This window comes from Xiphophorus hellerii, chromosome 5 (assembly GCF_003331165.1).
Source record: "Xiphophorus hellerii strain 12219 chromosome 5, Xiphophorus_hellerii-4.1, whole genome shotgun sequence".
Classification (NCBI taxonomy): domain Eukaryota; kingdom Metazoa; phylum Chordata; class Actinopteri; order Cyprinodontiformes; family Poeciliidae; genus Xiphophorus; species Xiphophorus hellerii.
The window spans coordinates 33,757,134-33,775,488 of NC_045676.1; the positions used below are offsets into that span (position 1 = coordinate 33,757,134).

Sequence of the window (18,355 nt, forward strand, 5' to 3'; positions counted from 1 at the left end):
ACAAGAGATTTTCCTGGTTCAGCATGAAGAACTGAAGTTTGTTAGAAACATGTTAACACATTTTGTTCTTTTCTAGTTTGGATTAGCTGATTTCAGTGTAGTTTTTTTATCAAAACTGGACAATGTTTACGTTTAGATCACAAGTACATCTCAATAAATTAGAACAACATCAAAAGTTATTTCAGTAATTCAGTTAAAAAACGATGAGACTATTAGAATCATCACACATGGTGATATTTCAAGCTCTTGTTTCTGTTCATTTACTTTATCATGGCAAATGAAAACCAAGCATTTGGTTTATTACAATATTACACTGGCTATGAGGTTCCCACATATGAAGATTGGCACCTGTCTAGTTTTCCACCTCAGTGAACTCAAGCTGTAGAAGGATGGACCTACATTTCCCAGACATCAGGATGTCCCTGCAGTATCTGCTGTAAGCTTTGCATTAATCTCTTCCTGCCAAAATGTGCTCACACATCCAGTGCATCTTATTTGCAGAAACTGACTGCTGTGTATAATATTAGTGCCATTATTCAGCTTTACCGAAGAATGAAGCACATTAATTTCAATTCTCATTTGCTTAGACTTATGACAACTTAAGGACCAAACCACTATTATGTATGTTTTAATGTAACTGGGATTAAGACTCATAAAAGGCATAATGTATAGTTTTTTATGTTTTTTTTTTCTTTTATGTAAGTGCTTTTGTTGGGGAAAAATAGCTGAAATATGAAAATATTAATTATTAGGGCAACAAAATATGAGAAACAAAAACTCTAAATATTATTGTGTTCAAATTAATTCAATCAAATAGATGTACAATGTTTTGAATGAGATCATTTGTGTGCGTCCACACAGCATGAATCCATGAAACTGTTAGTTTATTCATCAGTTGAACTGTTTAGCTGTGCGGTGAGTGGGAGGAACGATGTGTGTGGAGTTCTCTCTGTTGAAGATGTGAGATCAGATTTAACACAAGATCCAACAACAACAGAAAAGCATCTTCAGAGCATCTCCTCCTGCCACTGATTGGTGATTGGAGCTCAATGATTGACATGGAAGATCAGAGGAGTCTGCCATCTAGTGGACAGAATGAGAATTTACATAGGCTGCCTGCTATTCATGACCGAAAAATCAACTTTGTGTATTCTTTTCTGGTTTGTTATTCTTGCCATTCTTCTGGTTTTGATGTATTCTGCAAAATAGTTTTTCATTTTTATAGTCATATTTTTTTGTGTGTTTTTTTCTATCTTTGTTAAGAAACATCTAATCTTTAAGAATAAAATGTCTTTTTATTAGTTATGGCTATAGTGAACTACAAGTGTTGCGAATGTTAGAGAGTTTCCTAACACACTCTGCGTTAAACAGTAGTCTGATATGCAATGAGACCATTCAGAGCAGGAGATAATCAGATGATGTTTCCTGTTGATTCAGTCAAAATAAACACTTTTAATTCCTTGATTTTACACATCAGGACTTAGAATCATCTGGTTTTTACCAGGTTCTAACCTTATTTAAATATAGTCTAAAGCTATATTTTCTTAGTTATTAAATAAAAAAAACACCTCAACATGAAAAAGCTGTGTGAGATAAAAACAGTACATCCCTGCTGCTTCATATCTTTTAATAACCTGGTACTGCTAATCACAAGCCGTAATATTAGAGAAGCAATGTTGCTGTCAAGTTATCCTGACCAAAAACAACCAAATCAAAGCCTGTAGGAGGGTCTTAGTGCTGTCAGTCAGCCTCATATACACGCTGCTCAATATACTAGAGAGTTGCAGAGAAACAACTCGCCGTTTATCTGCTGTCATCAGTGGCCATGCTAACTAGCCTTAGCATTTATGACGGGCTCTACTAGCTATAGAGAGCAAGGGAGAAAAGGAGACGGGGGCAAGAGCAACACTATACACAGGAGATAGACAGCACTAAGACCCGCCTCCTGGCTCTGATTGGTTGTTTTTAGTTGGTGGTGGGAGAAAGCAGAGGAGCTTGAACCTTTTACTATTTTTTTTTTTACTCATACCATACTGTCACAGGATGGTGACAATTTCAACAAATATCTAAAATAATATATTTCTTAGAAAAGTTACAGACTGCAGCATTATGGACAGTTGCTAATCTCCCTATCAGTGGATGTCCTTCAACTTCCTCTCACTGTAGACTGTGGAGTTTTCAGAGAAATTACCAGAAATCCAAAAACCAGAATTGCCAGATCTACAAACACTTCTCCTCTAGATCAGAGTCTATAGGAGGAAGGGACTCTATGTGTAGCAAAGTAAAATGTAGTTAAAATGATTTCTTCCTCTGGATACTTTAGGTTTTGCTGTTCTTATCTCCTTTAAGTTATTAATTGAAAAACTTTGCTGTTCTAATTCCATGTACCAGCTAATAAGGTGGTGATTGATGTGTGTATTTTTGCTTCTCAGACTGCATGATGAACATCCACAAGCGATGTGTGGCCAACGTCCCGAGCCTGTGTGGAACGGATCACACGGAGAGGAGAGGACGCATCCACATCTCCGCCCACATCACTGACGACGTTCTTGCCGTCACTAGTTGAGTGCTTTCTGTCCATTCATCTCTTCGTTTTCACTTTGACACACATACACACGCACGCACACACACACCCCCACACACCTCTACACGTACACCCCCACACGCACACACAGCCTCTAAGCAAAGCGGTCCATCAGACTAAGACTGAAACTGGAAAGTCCATTTAGTCGTTCAATTATCCAACGATTGACCCACATCTCCAGCAGGATGTGCAGCCACGTGCCAGATTCCTCTGGCAGACAGCTGGGGATTGATTATGGAAGAGAAACTACACAGGTGTTAAATGTTGTCGGATGCAGAGCTGTTCAGGGCAGACAGGCATGAGCAGAAACCAATCCAGACTATCCATATGGCATCTTTTCTTTTTCCATTGAACTTATTTTTCTCTGCCCTCTCCTCCTCAGTCAAAGAGGCAAAGAACCTGGTGCCCATGGACCCAAACGGCCTATCAGACCCCTACGTTAAGCTCAAGCTGATTCCTGACCCCAAGAGTGAGAGCAAGCAGAAGACGAAGACCATGAAATGTTGCCTCAACCCCACCTGGAATGAATCCTTCACTTTGTGAGACTTTCTTCTTCTCTTGTCTGTGCTTAGTGGTTTCAAGTCAGCTTGTTCCTTTTCTGGCATTGTTTTAAAAAACAGGAAAGGTTGGCCTCATTTTTAGTTACATAAGCAAACCCCAACCTCCCAACTACCCACCTCCAACACTCATTAACCCTCGATAGTTTTGTCCATATTCTCTAAGATTACCAGTGTTTTTCTGGCTTACTGTAATAACAGAAAAAAAAGGATTCATTTATGTGCTGAAATAAAAAGAGTCAGCATTCACATAAGTCCTTCTTTCTGTTGATATCTCTTAGTAAGCTCAAAGAAAGTGACAAGGACCGGCGTCTGTCAGTGGAGATATGGGACTGGGATTTGACCAGCCGGAATGACTTTATGGGATCGCTCTCCTTTGGCATCTCAGAGCTACAGAAACAAGGAGTAGATGGATGGTGAGGAGAAGAGATTATATCCTGGGCCTTCCGAAACCTTTCCACATTTTGACATGTTACAACTGCAGAATTCTGTGTATATTGTTGCGATTTTACACAAGTGGACAAAATTGTTGGTACCCCTTGGTTAATGAAACCCACAATGGTTACAGAAATAACTTCAATCTGACAGAGGTAATGATGAATAAAAATTCTATGAAAATGAACAATTGAAAGTCAAACATTGCTTTGCTTTTTAAACATGCTTCAACAGAATTATTAAAAAAAATAAACTCATGAAACAGATCTGGACAAAAATGATGGTACCTTTCACTTAATATTTTGTTGCTAATCAAACAATTCCTGTGGTTGTCCATGAGACTTCTGCACCCCTCAGCAAGTATTTGGGCCACTCCTCATGAGCAAACTCCTTCAGTTGTCTCAGGTTTGAAGCCTTTTCCAGACGGCATGTTTCAGCTCCTTCCAAAGATGCTCAATAGGATTCAGGTCAGGGTTCATAGAAGGCCACTTCAGAACAGTCCAATGTTTTCCTCTTAGCTATTGTTGGATGTTTTTAGCTGTGTATTTGGGGTCATGGCATGTGACTAAGACAACAATTTCTGATACTGGGCAGCACATTTCTCTCTACAATCCCTTGATAGTCTTGAGATGTCATTATACTCTGCACAGATTCAAGACACCCTTTGTCCATGAAACATGGGCAAAGGGTGTCCTTACATGTTGCATAGTAAGGACAGTGATCTTCTCTTGATATGCTTCCTTTTTCCATCTGTGAACATAGAGCTGATGTGTCTCGCCAAAAAGTTCAGTTTCTGTCTCATCTGTTCGTAGGACATTCTCCCAGAAGTTTTGTGGCTTGTCAACATGTAGCTTGGCAAATTCCAGTCTGTCTTTTGTGTGATTTCTTTTCAACAATGGTGTTCTCCTTGGTCGTCTCCCATTAAGTCTGCTTTGGATCACACCAACATTGGATGGTGCGATCTGACACTGATGTTCCTTGAGCTTGAAGTTCACCTTTAATGTCTTTAGAGGTTTTTCTGGGCTCTTTTTTTACCATTTGTATTATTTCTCTCTTTGTTTTGTCATCACTTTTCCTCCTGCAGTCATGTCCAGGGAGGTTGGCTACAGTCTTATGGATCTTAAATTTCTAAATATTATGAACATCACAGAAACATCAAGCTTCTTGGAGATGGTCTTATAACCTTTACCTTTAATATGCTTGTCTATAATCTTCTTTCTAATCTCCTGAGACAACTCTTTCCTTCACTCTGGTCCATGTTCAATGTGGTACACAGCATGTCACCAAATAGCACAGTGACTACCTGTAGCTCTATGTATAGGCCCACTGACTGATTACAAGACACCTGTGATGCTAAGTAGTGGACACACCTTAATTTAACATGGTTACTTTGGTCACATTATTTTCAGGGGTACCATCAGTGTGGTGTGCAAAAGTATTTGGCCCCTCTGAGCCAATGCTGTATGAGGCCTTGAACACAATAGATTGAGGGGCTCCTCCTGCTGTTAATGGTGCGTTCATACCAAACGCGTTTTGAGCATCAGGCGTGTCTGGTTCACATTCAGAGTCTATGTGGAGGCGCTTCGAGGTCGTTGCGGCGCGGTTTGAACTGTTTGACTCGTCGAGCGTGTCCAACAGGTCCGATGCTCCATCCAAATTAAGTCAGGAGCTGCTGACTTAATTTGGATGTAACAAAAGTGAAATAATTCATGTTTATTTTAATTGTAGTTTTTTTATTTGTTGGTTTAAAATAGCAACAGTTTGTGTTTTTAAATGGCATTTCACTGACCAGTAACGTATATAATTGCCCAATAATATTTTTACATTTCCTGTCAACTTAAGATCCTTTAATACAAAAACAAAGTGGGTCGCTGGTGGACCGCCTCGGCATCACAACCACCAAGCTTTGTGGGGGAACCCTGAAGGAAGTTGCACTCAGTGTCTTCTTCAGAGGTTTTTGTGTTGTTTCCTTCAGATGTTCTTGGTGCAGCACCACCACAGATGAGAGGGGAAACAGGTTTTTCAAAGGGTTTGGTTTGGTTGGTTTGACTCTGTATTGTAAAACTGAAACTGACAGACCAGACAGGAGGTAATGCCCTCTTGTCTGGTCATAGAAACAACAAAAAAGCCCATAACTGAATAGATCCACAGCTGAAGTGGGAAATGTGTTGACAGGACAATTCTTAATTAAGCTTTTTTTAAATCTCTCTTTTATTGTTGAAAGAAAATATAAAAAATAAAATAAAGTTGCTACAAAACATGTACTGTAGGAGTCCCAGCAGGAAGGTACTCCAGACATATGGAACCAGCATTGAACTTTTGATCTGTATGCAAAACAATAGCCGTCGAGAAACACTTGCACTGTATGATTGTATCATACAGTGCAACACCTTTTCCATTTTGAAACATGGTGGTTGTCACAACATGCTGAGGGGATGCATTGCTTTTTAGCAGAAACAAGGAAGATGGATGTAGCTAAATTCAAGGTACTGCTGGAAGGAGACCTGTTAAGACTTTGAGACCAAGATGGAGGTTAGGTTTCCAGCAGGACAGCAATCCTAAACACACAGCCAGAGCTCCAGTGGGACCGTTTGGATGAAAGCATATCCATGGTTACAATAGTCCAGTCAAAGGCCAGACCTAAAAGCATTTAAGAAAACTTAAAAGTTGATTTTCACAGATGATTTCCACCTGATTGTTCTGAGATATTTTCAGAAAAGATGCTGCAAAAATGCTATTTTCTTGACTTTCACTAAAAATGCCAAACCATAGATTGATGATTGAGGTCTTTATGTGAAAATGTGGAAAGGTTCAAGGGTTTGAAAATCCTTAGTATTCACTGTGATGTTTAATAAGAAGGATAATAAAGGCAGCGTCTAATGAATTTGTGAATGTCGGACTTCAGGTTTAAACTGCTGTCCCAGGAGGAAGGAGAATACTTCAGTGTTCCTGTCCAACCAGACGGAGAAGAGGGGAGCGAGTCGATACGACGGCAGATTGATGTAAGATCCGGACAAATAGAAAAGCTAGAACTTTATTGAGCTTGTTTGTTTTTAACTAGGTTTTCTTTCCACTGTTGTTCCAAACTGCCTCCAGAGGGCAAAAATAGGTCCAGGGAAGCCGTCAGACTCGTCCTCGTCCTCGGTTTGTAAGTACGACAGCAACGGCAATCAGGACCGTGTCAAACTCGCAGACTTCAACTTTATCATGGTTCTGGGCAAAGGCAGCTTTGGAAAGGTCAGACTTCTTTTCAGAAGTGTGTTTCTGACTTAATTTCTATTGAGTTTAATTTCTACGGACACCCTTTAGGTGATGCTGGCAGAGAGGAAAGGTACGGATGAGTTGTATGCTGTCAAAATCCTAAAGAAGGATGTGGTGATCCAAGACGATGACGTAGAGTGCACCATGGTGGAGAAAAGAGTTCTGGCTCTGTCTGGCAAACCTCCATTCCTCACTCAGCTGCACTCATGTTTCCAAACCATGGTAAGATGAGTTCTGCCTATCTTCACACTTACCTACTGTCAGCTGTTACTGTTTAAATTGACTCCTCTACCAGGAAAAAGAGGAGTTTATTCCATTATTCTTTCCTGCTCCATAATTCCCTGTAGGACCGGTTGTATTTTGTCATGGAATATATCAACGGAGGAGACCTCATGTATCAAATCCAACAGGTTGGCAAGTTCAAGGAGCCTCATGCTGTGTGAGTATTCATGCTAACACACTGATTACACCTTGAACATTTTGAAATCTGTATGATCATATTTTACTTTGTGAGAAATAGACTTGTGCTGTCATATTTGATGTTAAAGAGTAGTGTTTCACCACTGAGAGGCTCCAGCAGAGTTCTGGATTCCCTGCAGGAGGTGGGCATCTGCAGGAGCGCAGCTGGACTCCATGTTGTGCTCGTCTTACTGGAAAGGTTTAAAAAAAGCAGGCAGAATGTGCCACATTGAAATGACAATGTGTCTTCATTTTGAGAATCTACTGGTCCCCATCTGGGATGGACAGGCATTTCAGACCATAAACAGATGTCAGCACATCTGTCCAAACAGAGGACATTGCAGACCAGAGTGTTTGCTGTGAACATTTTGGACAGAATCACTATGGATTGTTGAACAAGGAAAAATGAAGCAGAGAACCATTTTAGGAAAGAAAAAGTCTAAGCAGAGATCTGCTTCAGATGGGAGGGGAGGCAGCACCTGTCTGTCCATCCGTCCGTCCTTCCATCCACTCACCCAGGGTCTTGTTAGCACCCTGGATTTTTTTAAATAGACTGAAAAATCTGAAGCCGTCCGTCATTTCAACAAATTACAATTCACATCCTTGACTGTACTTGATGCAGACACACTGACACTTTCAACTTTATGCACAGAGTACTTAGCAGAGGTTACTAAAATTAATTTTAAAAATCCCTTTTGAATATCATCTCTGACATGGACACTGAACTACATGCATCTTACTGACCAGGAGCTGACCGTTCATTGAAGAGTTATGGACACGACACTTTGGAGTACAACTGGTTCGAAAGCACATTCTAAAAACTTTGGCTTTAACAAGGCTACAGTAAATATAGCCTTACAATATAAGGGTTAGGGTTATATAGGGTTATATAGCCTATATATAACCCTTATATAATATATATAAGTTCTCTTTAGTTTTCTTTAGAAAACCCTGCCTTTCACCCATTAATCGTTGGAGATCAGCACCAGCACCCCTCGAAACCCCACTGGGGATAAGCATGTAAAATGATGGATGGACGGACGGACAGACTTAATTATACTGTAACAAGCGCGCTGTGCTGCACAACTAAATGCACACGTTGCTCCACCCTGCTCCACTCGAGCTGTGGAGATAAAATCCTATCAATCAATCAATCAATCAGTCAATCAGATTTTCTCTTGACACATCCTGCCTTAAAGCAAAAGATGAAATGGAACTGGAAGATGTTAAAGGAAAGCTGGAAGAAGTTGCACTGCTGACTCAAATGGTGCTCTATAAACAAAAGCAGTAAAATATTAATTACCATAAAATAATATGTTTGTTTACTTCAGGTTTGAGCCTCTCAAATAGCCTTTTGGCTAACTCTGGCACATTTACAAAAATGTTAATGTGCAATGTCTCTACGCTACCGAATAAATTAAATTGAATCTGTCTGTCCATTCTGCCCTTTGAATCCATCCAAAGGCTGAACAGAATCATTTGTCTTTCCATAGTTCCTGCTGTCTGCCCATTCTTCTGATCTGTCCATTTGTCTCTGTCCATCCATTCTTCTAATCCTTCCATCAATCTGTCCATTCAACCATCTGCTCCTTCTATTCCATCCATCCTTCCATCCAGTCCGTCTGTCTGGTCATCGGCCCACTCCATTCTTCTGACCAATCTGTCCACATTTTATCTATTGTAAGCTAAAATAGCCTCATAGAGACTAAGTGCACAGTTTTGTTCATCTGTGGCTTTTATCATCACCTTAGAATAATCTTTCAGTGTTGCAAAATGTCTAATTTTTGCAACATCTAGTCTTGCAGCAAAGTGTTATTATTTTATTACAAGAAAATGTTTACATAGCAGTTATCTGCTAAGCTACCAGAACAGCTGTAAAAACCCTGCCACAGTCACTGCAACCACATTTCTTAGAAGACTGTAATAACCAAACACATCTGTTTTGTGATAAACTAGCCAGTTGCATCTCTCATGCAGAAAATATGCTTAAAAATTAGCATATTTTCACTGGACTAAATGTACCATCACTATTTAAATATGAAGTGGTGTTCTGTGTTTCAGGTTCTATGCAGCAGAAATTGCCATTGGCCTCTTCTTCCTTCACTCCAAGGGCATTGTGTATCGGTGAGCCTGGTTTTGAATCCTTCCCACTCATCAAGTTTTTGTATTTTGTAATTGCACAGTTTGTGAGTAATGAGTTGTTTGTGGGTATTTGTGCATGTTTACAGAGACCTGAAGCTGGACAATGTGATGTTGGACTCTGAAGGCCACATAAAGATTGCAGACTTTGGCATGTGCAAAGAAAACATGTTTGATGGCATTACAACAAAGACGTTTTGTGGGACACCAGACTACATTGCCCCAGAGGTGTGTTCATGTGTTTTCCTCTACTCAACTGATGCATTTGATCAATTGTTACAAATCTGTAACAACTGATTAACAGGTTTTTCTTCCCAACAGATCATTGCCTATCAACCTTATGGGAAGTCTGTGGACTGGTGGGCCTTTGGAGTACTGCTTTATGAAATGCTTGCCGGACAGGTATGTGCATCACTTTTAATCAACATTGCTATTAATAACCAGGAGTTGGTACTAAAGGAAAGCAGATAACTAAACTCACATGAAATGATTCACATTTTAATTCAGCAGTGAAGGTTGTGCTGAATGTGTCCTGGGGAATTCACTGTTTTAGTCTTGATAGATGTATCAGCAGCCTTTGATGCCATCAGTAACACAGCAATCAGACTTCATAGGCAGGAATCTCTACATCTGTTTTATAGAGGCACAAATTTCACCTAAGCATAATCTTCAGTGCCTGTATGAACTAAATCCTGTCAGTTTCTATTGCTCTAATATAATATGTTGGGGACCTCAAGTCTCTGTTTTGGGGCCACATCTTTCAAAAGTCCTAAGTTTTTCAAACTGTCTGAATGCCTAAAGGAAATTATAAACTGTTGCAAAAAAAAAAAACCTTCAAGAATACTCTGAGAAGAATGAACATTGTCCTGGACAACGTGGTTTATTTCATCAGCCAACAGGTTGGACATTTGAATTTTACTGGGATTCCAAATGTACAAAATTTAGGTGTTGTTATTGATCAATAAATACTTTTTTTAAGGTTCTAACCGTCTTCATCATTGGAGAAATATTACCAAAGTTTAGTGTTGAGATGGTTATTCATGCTTTGCTTTTTTCTTGTCTAGACTTTGTAACACACTTTTTAGCAACAACAAAAATTTCTTTGATCAACTTCATTTGATAAAAACATCAACCTTCATGTTTTAATGTATTTGAATTGGTTGCACTTTCATTTTAGTACTGAATTTTAGTTAAAGCCACATACCTCCACTACTTCAAAGATTCTCAAGGATCAGATAAACTCACTCTTTACAAACTGTTGCACCTCAGCTCTGGAACAAACTTTCCTTGTTTTTCTGCCGTCTTCAACATCCTGACTCCCACAAAAAGCAGCTGAAGACATTTTTATTAAAATATGCCTTTTTATCATTTCATATCTGCATTTAAGTGTATCATATTATTTGTCATATACCACATTATGATCTAGTAATAAAAACAGAAATTTTAGGTGCATTGCTGTTAAGAAGTGAAAATTAACTTATTCAAATTTTAATCAAAATTAAAATGTTGGAAACAATAATTAAAAATTGGGTATTTTTGTTCATCTGCAGCCTCCATTTGATGGTGAAGATGAAGATGAGTTGTTCCAGTCAATCATGGAGCATCATGTCTCTTACCCTAAATCCATGTCCAAAGAAGCTGTTGCTATCTGCAAGGGGGTGAGAACACACTGCAGTACACATACACTGTCTTTCATCATATATATATATATATATATGAATATATGTGTATATTTTTAGCTGATGACCAAACACCCAGGGAAGCGTCTTGGCTGTGGCCCAGAGGGAGAAAGGGACATCAAGGAGCACGCCTTCTTCCGCTATATTGACTGGGAAAAGCTGGAGAATAAGGAGGTCCAGCCTCCTTTCAAACCAAAAGCGGTGAGTGTATTCCCTCATGCACACTTTCCAGCTAATAAAGGTATCCAGTCTCTAAAGTTTGCTTTAGAAATGATCCATGTTAAAAAAAAGTGAGTTGTATTCTTAGTCTTGCCCATGTGGTAAGTTATACAGTGACTTGTGAAAGTATTCATACCCCTTGAACTTTTCCATATTTTGTCATATTACAACCAATCATAAATAGGTTTTATTGCAATTTAATGTGAAAGACCAACACATACGGGTATACAATTGTGAAGTAGAAAGAAAATTATACATGATTCAAAATATTTTTTACAACTAAAAAACTGAAAAGAGTGGTGTGCAAAAGTATTCAGGCCCCCTGAGTCAACACTTTGTGGATCCACCTTTTGCTGCAATGGGCATGACGCCGGCTCCGCCCCCATGATGAAGTAGAGCTGTCCTCCAACAAGCAAACTGTTGTGGCAGACTAACAGTCCTCAATGCATTACCTGAGACATTTTTTGAGTCATTTTTGTCTTATAAACCAACACTATGGCAAAGATGGCGGGCAAGAAAATTCTCTAAGGAGTCCTACATCAGGTCTATAAGGTTATTAGTGGTAAATAACGGAGAAGTCAACAATAAAGCCCAAGAGGAAAAATGATGAGGGACAAAGTCTGGTTGGATGCGAGTGTGAACGCTGTGGGACGCATTTTGTACATACAAAATGGTTAAGTAATGACTTAAATAAAACCGGCTTGTGAAAATCTGCCTTCAGCAAACTGCTTAAAAATAAATAGTTGCATAAAAAGGTGTTTAAATGTCAATACAGCAGTTACTGCAGTCTGTTTTCATAGACTGCCACACAACAGTAGCTGTGTAGATTCCAGCTACCATTGGAATCTACACATAAAATTCAGCATAACTACCTTCATTTATTGATCTGGAAATGATTAGATGTTTGGCACTGTGATTTTAATCAGACTGAGTTGTGTTTATTTGACGCTTAGCCGTCAGCCCTGAGTCCTTAGCATGGAGCTTGAACTGTTAGCATGGAGCCCTTAAGACCTTAGCCAGATTACTTCCAGATAATATATTAATTAATAATACTAATATATTAGTTTAAAACATTCATGAAAAAGGGGTTACCTAAGTATAGTTTTCTTTATTCACTTGTGTACAGCTATGTGCCTAATTAACCACTACAGGGCTTGATTTGTCTGTCAGTAAGTGTCCTTATGACAAAAATGGGATGTTTACTACCAGTTACCTTCATGCTGACTAACTTGGTAGTTTCTGTCCATCAGTTTCATTCAACTGGACATGAGGTGGGCTGCAGGCCATGATCCTTTTCTTGCATTATTCCAGACTCCTTTTTGGTTTTGGAAATGTAATAAATTGTATTCCGCCCTCTACACGCTCTGGGTAACGACTGTCGGGAATGCATATTACCCACTGACAACTCGGACCTTGATTATCTATCAGCGTGTTTTAAATACTGTCAACATTGTCGTAGATCTTGGGCGTGCCGTGGTGGCGTAGCGGTTAGCGCGACCCATATTTGGAGGCCTTGGGTCCTCGACGCGGCCGTCATGGGTTCGACTCCCGGACCCGACAACATTTGCCGCATGTCTTCCCCCCTCTCCTTCCCGTTTCCTGTCAGCCTACTATCATATAAGGGACACTAGAGCCCACAAAAAGACCCCCTGGAGGGGTTAAAAAAACCAAAAACATTGTCGTAGATCATTTCTTCGAGATAAGGGGCGTGTACTTGCAACGCTGATTGATCAGTTGCTGACAAGTGCCCTGGAATGATTGGGGGAGGATTGGTCTATGTCAGCCTGGGGGCGGAGCCGGCATCATGTCAATTCCAGCTTCAACTCTTTCAGGGTTTGTCTCTACCAGCTTTGATCATCTACTGACTGAAATTTTTGCTCATTATTCTTCTGCAAAATTCAAATTCAGAAATACATAATTGATCCCAAACTAAAACATCTCAATCTCAGTCAGATTAGATGCAGAGAGTTTGTGAACACCAGGTTTCAGATCTTACCACAGATTCTGGGTTGGGTTTAGGTCTGGACTTTGATTGGGCCATTCTACCACATGAATATGATCTGTTTTAAACCAATCCATTGTAGCCCTGGTTCTGTCACAGAGCAGCTGGATTTCAACTGATATTAGATTACACACAGGTGGACTCTGTTCAGTCATTAGCCATCAACAGGTTCCTTCTGAAGGCAGTCGGTTGAACTCAGAGAAAAGGGGGTCTGAATACTTTTGCACTCTGCACTTTCATTTTCTATTTGTCAAAAATGTTTTAAATCATGTAGTTTTTTTTCTACTTCACAATTGTACACCACTTTGTGTTGGTCTGTCATATAAAATTCCAATGAAATAAGCTTGTGGTTTTAATGTGTCAAATATGGAAAAGTTCAATAGGGATGAATACTTTTGAAGGCCACTATAGATGTGAAAAAAATCCCCCATCACCAGAACACAACCATCTGCTACCATTGGTCACTACTCTGACAAATGTGAAGCTAAAGCTTGTTAGTGTAGTCACCAATGATGAACCTGTATGCCCACTGCTTTCATTTAGACCAATGGAATTCCACAGTTTTTGCTGTGAGTGATTTGATTGGTTGATACCATATTTTAGTTGTATTTCTCTTTTTGTCTTTTGTTGTCCCTGTTTTCTTTCCCTTACCCTTCATGAAACTCAATCCATTCCTTCATCTCTCCTCTCCACGGCAGTGTGGGCGTGATGCAGAGAACTTTGATCGCTTTTTCACACGCAACCCCCCTGAGCTGACCCCCCCAGATCAGGAGCTAATATCCAACCTGGACCAGGAAGAATTCCAAGGCTTCTCATTTGTTAACCCTGAGTACAACCACCCAGCTCAATGACCATGTAACATTTCTCCTGGCTTTATTAGAAATCACCCATTCTTCATAAACATACTTTAAAAGAAACACCAAACAAGAAATTATTCTGATGATGTCATATTTGGGTTGCATCCAGCAATTTTTAACCTTTTAAGATCTGACGTTACACATTAGCACTTTTTCTAGCTCAGGTCTGAAAGGCTTAAAGATGTCTGAGCATTTGGGAAAGATATTTATTTAGTTTGTTCCAAAAGTGTGAAAACTATTCAACCGGTTTGTTAGAGAGGAAGCTGAAGGTGTTAGCTTATCTTAGCCTCTAGCTAAAATCTGAGAAGCATCTGTAAACTGATACCTTTCCTTTGCCCCTGGAAACCACTATCATACCTAAATATCCAACTAAACATACTACACATCTTGCTCAACAGTGATTGTTTAATTTTATAAACAATAAGAATATAACAGAGCAATAAAATCAAAAAGAGAAAGTAGCATTATCCTAAACTGTCTTTCAAGATTCAGTTGAACATGTTAGTTTAGTTTAGCACAGCAAAAACTCAGAAGCAACAAGAAGATAAATGACCTAATTTTTTTATAGAAAGCATCAATGAAACCTTTTGCCTGAAACAATCTTGTTGTTAGCTTACATTGGCTTAGTTTAATGTAACATAAAGACAAAAAATGTCTGAAACCTGGTTCCCTGACATTTTTGACAACATACTTTGAGAACATCATAAAAATGTTTACATTGTCAAGTTTTATTTTTAAATGCCATATAAATGTATAAGTGTTTGTTAAATGCCATATTCATGGTTAAAAGAAAAATTGTAGTTAGCTTAAATTAGCATTGAGACTGTGTTATTAATGGACTTTGTTAAAGATTGTTTTAAAAACTTCACACTCTAAAGCAATAAAGGATTAATCTGTTTGTTAAAAATTATTTTAAAAAACCTTCACAGACTAAAGCAAAAAATTGCTAACTTGTCTTAATAGATTCTATTAAAACTAATTGTTTTCCATATTTGCCACTCGTCTGTATTTTCTTCTATAGTGTATGGTTTTAAATTGACAGTAAAATATTTAGTATTTGCCTGCTTCAAATCCTGATGGGGTCAGAGGTGTGGCAAAATTCATTTTTCAACTAGATCAAATGTAGAAATCTTTCCTTCTGCCGGATTCACGTTATTACCACGTTATGTTTATGCTAAAATCATCCAAAGTAGTGTAGTTGAGGCTTTACACATAGCTTAGTGAACTTGGATGCCTACTAACATCCTCACATATCCACCAACAGTTCTGTGCCGCCATGATAAAAATTGTTGAGGTGACTCAATGGTGTCTAGTTAAATTGACGCAGAAGAAGCAGTGCGATAAACCCTGATGTTTTCTCTCATCAATTTGTTAGAAAATATACTAAATGGTAAATGTTACTAAATAATGTTGTTTTTTTGTGAGTACAGTGGATCCAGGGGGAACTGAAAGGCAATTTTTCTGTAGCTTCTAGAAAAATTCTGCATTCCAAAGAAACTTTATTACCTTCAGTCTCCATCTCGGTACCAAGGAAGACTTTTGGCTTTTGGAAAGAAAGCAAACAAATGCATCTCCAAAATGGCAGATTTTTAAATATTATTCAGATAGAAATGGAAATATATGCACAACTGAAAGCAACCCGCCCACATGATTATATATTCATGATCCAGAGAACAGGCCAGCATGTTTTCCATTAGCGACTCTGTTCTGGGACCACTGTAGTTTAGCTTGTAACTGCTGCTCTTGTGTTGCCTCTACTGGCTGTATTTTTATCTTCAGTGCAGAAATGTTGCTTACATCTAAATGCCTCACATCAGCAGGCTGCTGGATACCAGAGTCCAACCTGAACATGCTCTGTCTCTGTGTCGCCTTCCCTGTAATCTGCATATTGATTAGAACAACCAATCATTGATGTTGATGAGTGTACTATGATCACATGTTGGCAATTCATACAGTGTAAATGAACTGACCAATTGCTTTGCTGTAATTGTTCGAATACTAGTTTCCTAATGTTGTCTTTACTTTTGTCTGTAGGATCAAATATTATTACACTTTCTGTTTGATGTTGTGGTGAATGTATCTACATTATTTTTGCTGATTTATGATCCTTGTGCACAAAAGCAGGAAGAGTTGCAGATTTTTTTGTTTGTTTTTCATTGAAGGGTCTTTGCTTTTCTCTGGAGACAAGTTTTCTCTGTTACACTGTGTTTTCATTGACGGAGGGCATATCTTGTAAACAATTGTTTTTTTTTTTCAAAATTTACATGATGTAGACATTTAGACTTTTGTGAAGGTAGTTTATCCTCCAGAAACAGGATTTCCAGAAGTGCCAAAATAAGGTTAAGAATCATAAAGTTGTAGAAAAATACTGCTCCTAACAGCTGTGGAAAAGAACAGCCATCATGTGCCATTTTGCAATACAGGTGTAATTATCATGACATGCATTACAGCCTATCCTAACTGTTGACCAACATTATTATGTCCCTTGAAAGTCCTTTTCATATAAAAGATGAAATGTCAAAGTTGTTTCATAATTTTGTAACTGTGTAACGATGCAAAGTAGTAACAATGTGTCAAATCTTGTTTTTGAGCTTGTGGCAGGAAGGTAACATCAAAGACACCTGCTTCTAAAATCTCTGATTCTACCAGATGAGAACCATGAGCACTAATCGTGGTAACTGTGAACAACCAAGGTTGAGATACTCCAGAGAAATAATATATATAAAAATATAATTTCTATATCAGAGAAATATTTGAATGTGGTTTCTGGGTGGGAGAGATGCTGTTGTTGATTGTGACTGGAAACTCATAATATACTCACTGGTGCCTGCCAGACTACTTCTTCTGTGTGTGCCTTCTTACTGTTGCTACAACACATCTTACCGTTTGTTGATATCCTTTTTGTGTACGGAGTTGTTTCTTGGAGAGAGTGATGATTCACAAACTCAGGTGTGGTATCTAGAGAATTATTACAGCACCAGATTTATAGCCATCTTTTTTTTTTAGATAAAAATAGTAGTTACAGCTGCTGCTACCAAGAGTATTACTGTAGCTACCGTACTATGCATAGTTATTTGTCTGTTGACAATCATTCTGTAAAGTCAGTTACAGACTAAACTTAGCAAAAAACGGGAAAAAAAATTGTTGGTAATTTTTATTTTCTATTTTTCTGTTGTAACAATGCTTCTTAGTAATAAATCTTATGTTGCTGGAAAATCTTTTGATTTCCCTTTAAATGGTGCCACATTTGTAGAAAACTTGCCAAATCCTTTTGGTGGAGGCATGTGTTGATGATGGTATGTTTCTGTAAAAATGAGTCTTGTCACTCAAGGCAGTCTCACCGCAGGGATATAAAGATGGGATTTCTCAACCTATGGCAGTTCTAGATCTCCAGTCTTAGGAGCTGATTTCTGTTTTCAAAGGCATCAATGCTGAACCTCAGACTGGGTCATCACAGAGCGCCTGAAGGATTTGAGAGTAGAGAGGCCGCTTTTGTGTCATGGCATGGACTGCCTCTTGTCATGACCCCTAACCCCAATGAACACTTATGGGAACAGCTTGAGGGTTTGTTTTAGTGACCAAAGCAGTCACATTGGCTGACCTCTGAGAAATGCTGGTTAACAATGTGATGCCGTTCCACATCAGTGTGTGACCAGCACTGGGAGGATATTCAATTCACATTCAAAAATACATAATTTGATTCCAAAAGAAAATTAAATGTTGTAACTCAAATTACCTCAAATTGTTCAAAGGGTTCTTGCAGATGGTGATGCTGTTGGCAGGAAAGATCTCTTGTAGTAGTAGAGTAAAGAAGCCTCTGACTGAAGATACTCTGTTTTCTCAACAGTATCGTGAAGAGGTTGTTCATAACTTTCTTGATTTTATGAAGATTCCTTCTTTGCATCGTCATCTCCAGAGGTTCCACAGTCGTCCCCAGAGCAGAACCAGCCTTCTTTATCAGGCTGTTGAGCCTTTTCAGGTCCCTGGCTCTGATGCTGATGGATGAAGAGATGACGCTCTCAACAACAGACTTATAGTAGATCTGCAGCATCTTGCTGCAAAACTTAAAGGTTCTTGGCTTCCTCAAGAAGTCCAGTCTGCTCTGTCCCTTCTTATAGACGTTTCACTGTTGATTCTTCAGTCCAGTCTGTTGTCCAGATGAA

General features: G+C 38.9%; 1 protein-coding gene across 2 annotated transcripts in view; it reads left to right on the top strand.

The window, feature by feature from the left end:
• Window positions 1-18,355, top strand: part of LOC116719433 (protein kinase C beta type-like) — a 109,811-nt gene that overhangs the window by 83,869 nt on the left and 7,587 nt on the right. The window contains exons 5-17 of one of the 2 annotated variants that reach the window (XM_032561945.1): window positions 2,433-2,561; window positions 2,967-3,123; window positions 3,423-3,557; window positions 6,482-6,578; window positions 6,673-6,813; window positions 6,886-7,059; window positions 7,185-7,276; window positions 9,358-9,420; window positions 9,525-9,663; window positions 9,757-9,837; window positions 10,986-11,093; window positions 11,175-11,315; window positions 14,034-17,033. In XM_032561945.1, the coding sequence (XP_032417836.1) occupies window positions 2,433-2,561; window positions 2,967-3,123; window positions 3,423-3,557; window positions 6,482-6,578; window positions 6,673-6,813; window positions 6,886-7,059; window positions 7,185-7,276; window positions 9,358-9,420; window positions 9,525-9,663; window positions 9,757-9,837; window positions 10,986-11,093; window positions 11,175-11,315; window positions 14,034-14,186 (1,610 nt within the window). In that variant the 3' untranslated portion in view covers window positions 14,187-17,033. Of the gene's footprint in view, window positions 1-2,432; window positions 2,562-2,966; window positions 3,124-3,422; window positions 3,558-6,481; window positions 6,579-6,672; window positions 6,814-6,885; window positions 7,060-7,184; window positions 7,277-9,357; window positions 9,421-9,524; window positions 9,664-9,756; window positions 9,838-10,985; window positions 11,094-11,174; window positions 11,316-14,033; window positions 17,034-18,355 lie in introns of those variants that run through there. The other variant, XM_032561946.1, reaches the window with a different exon arrangement.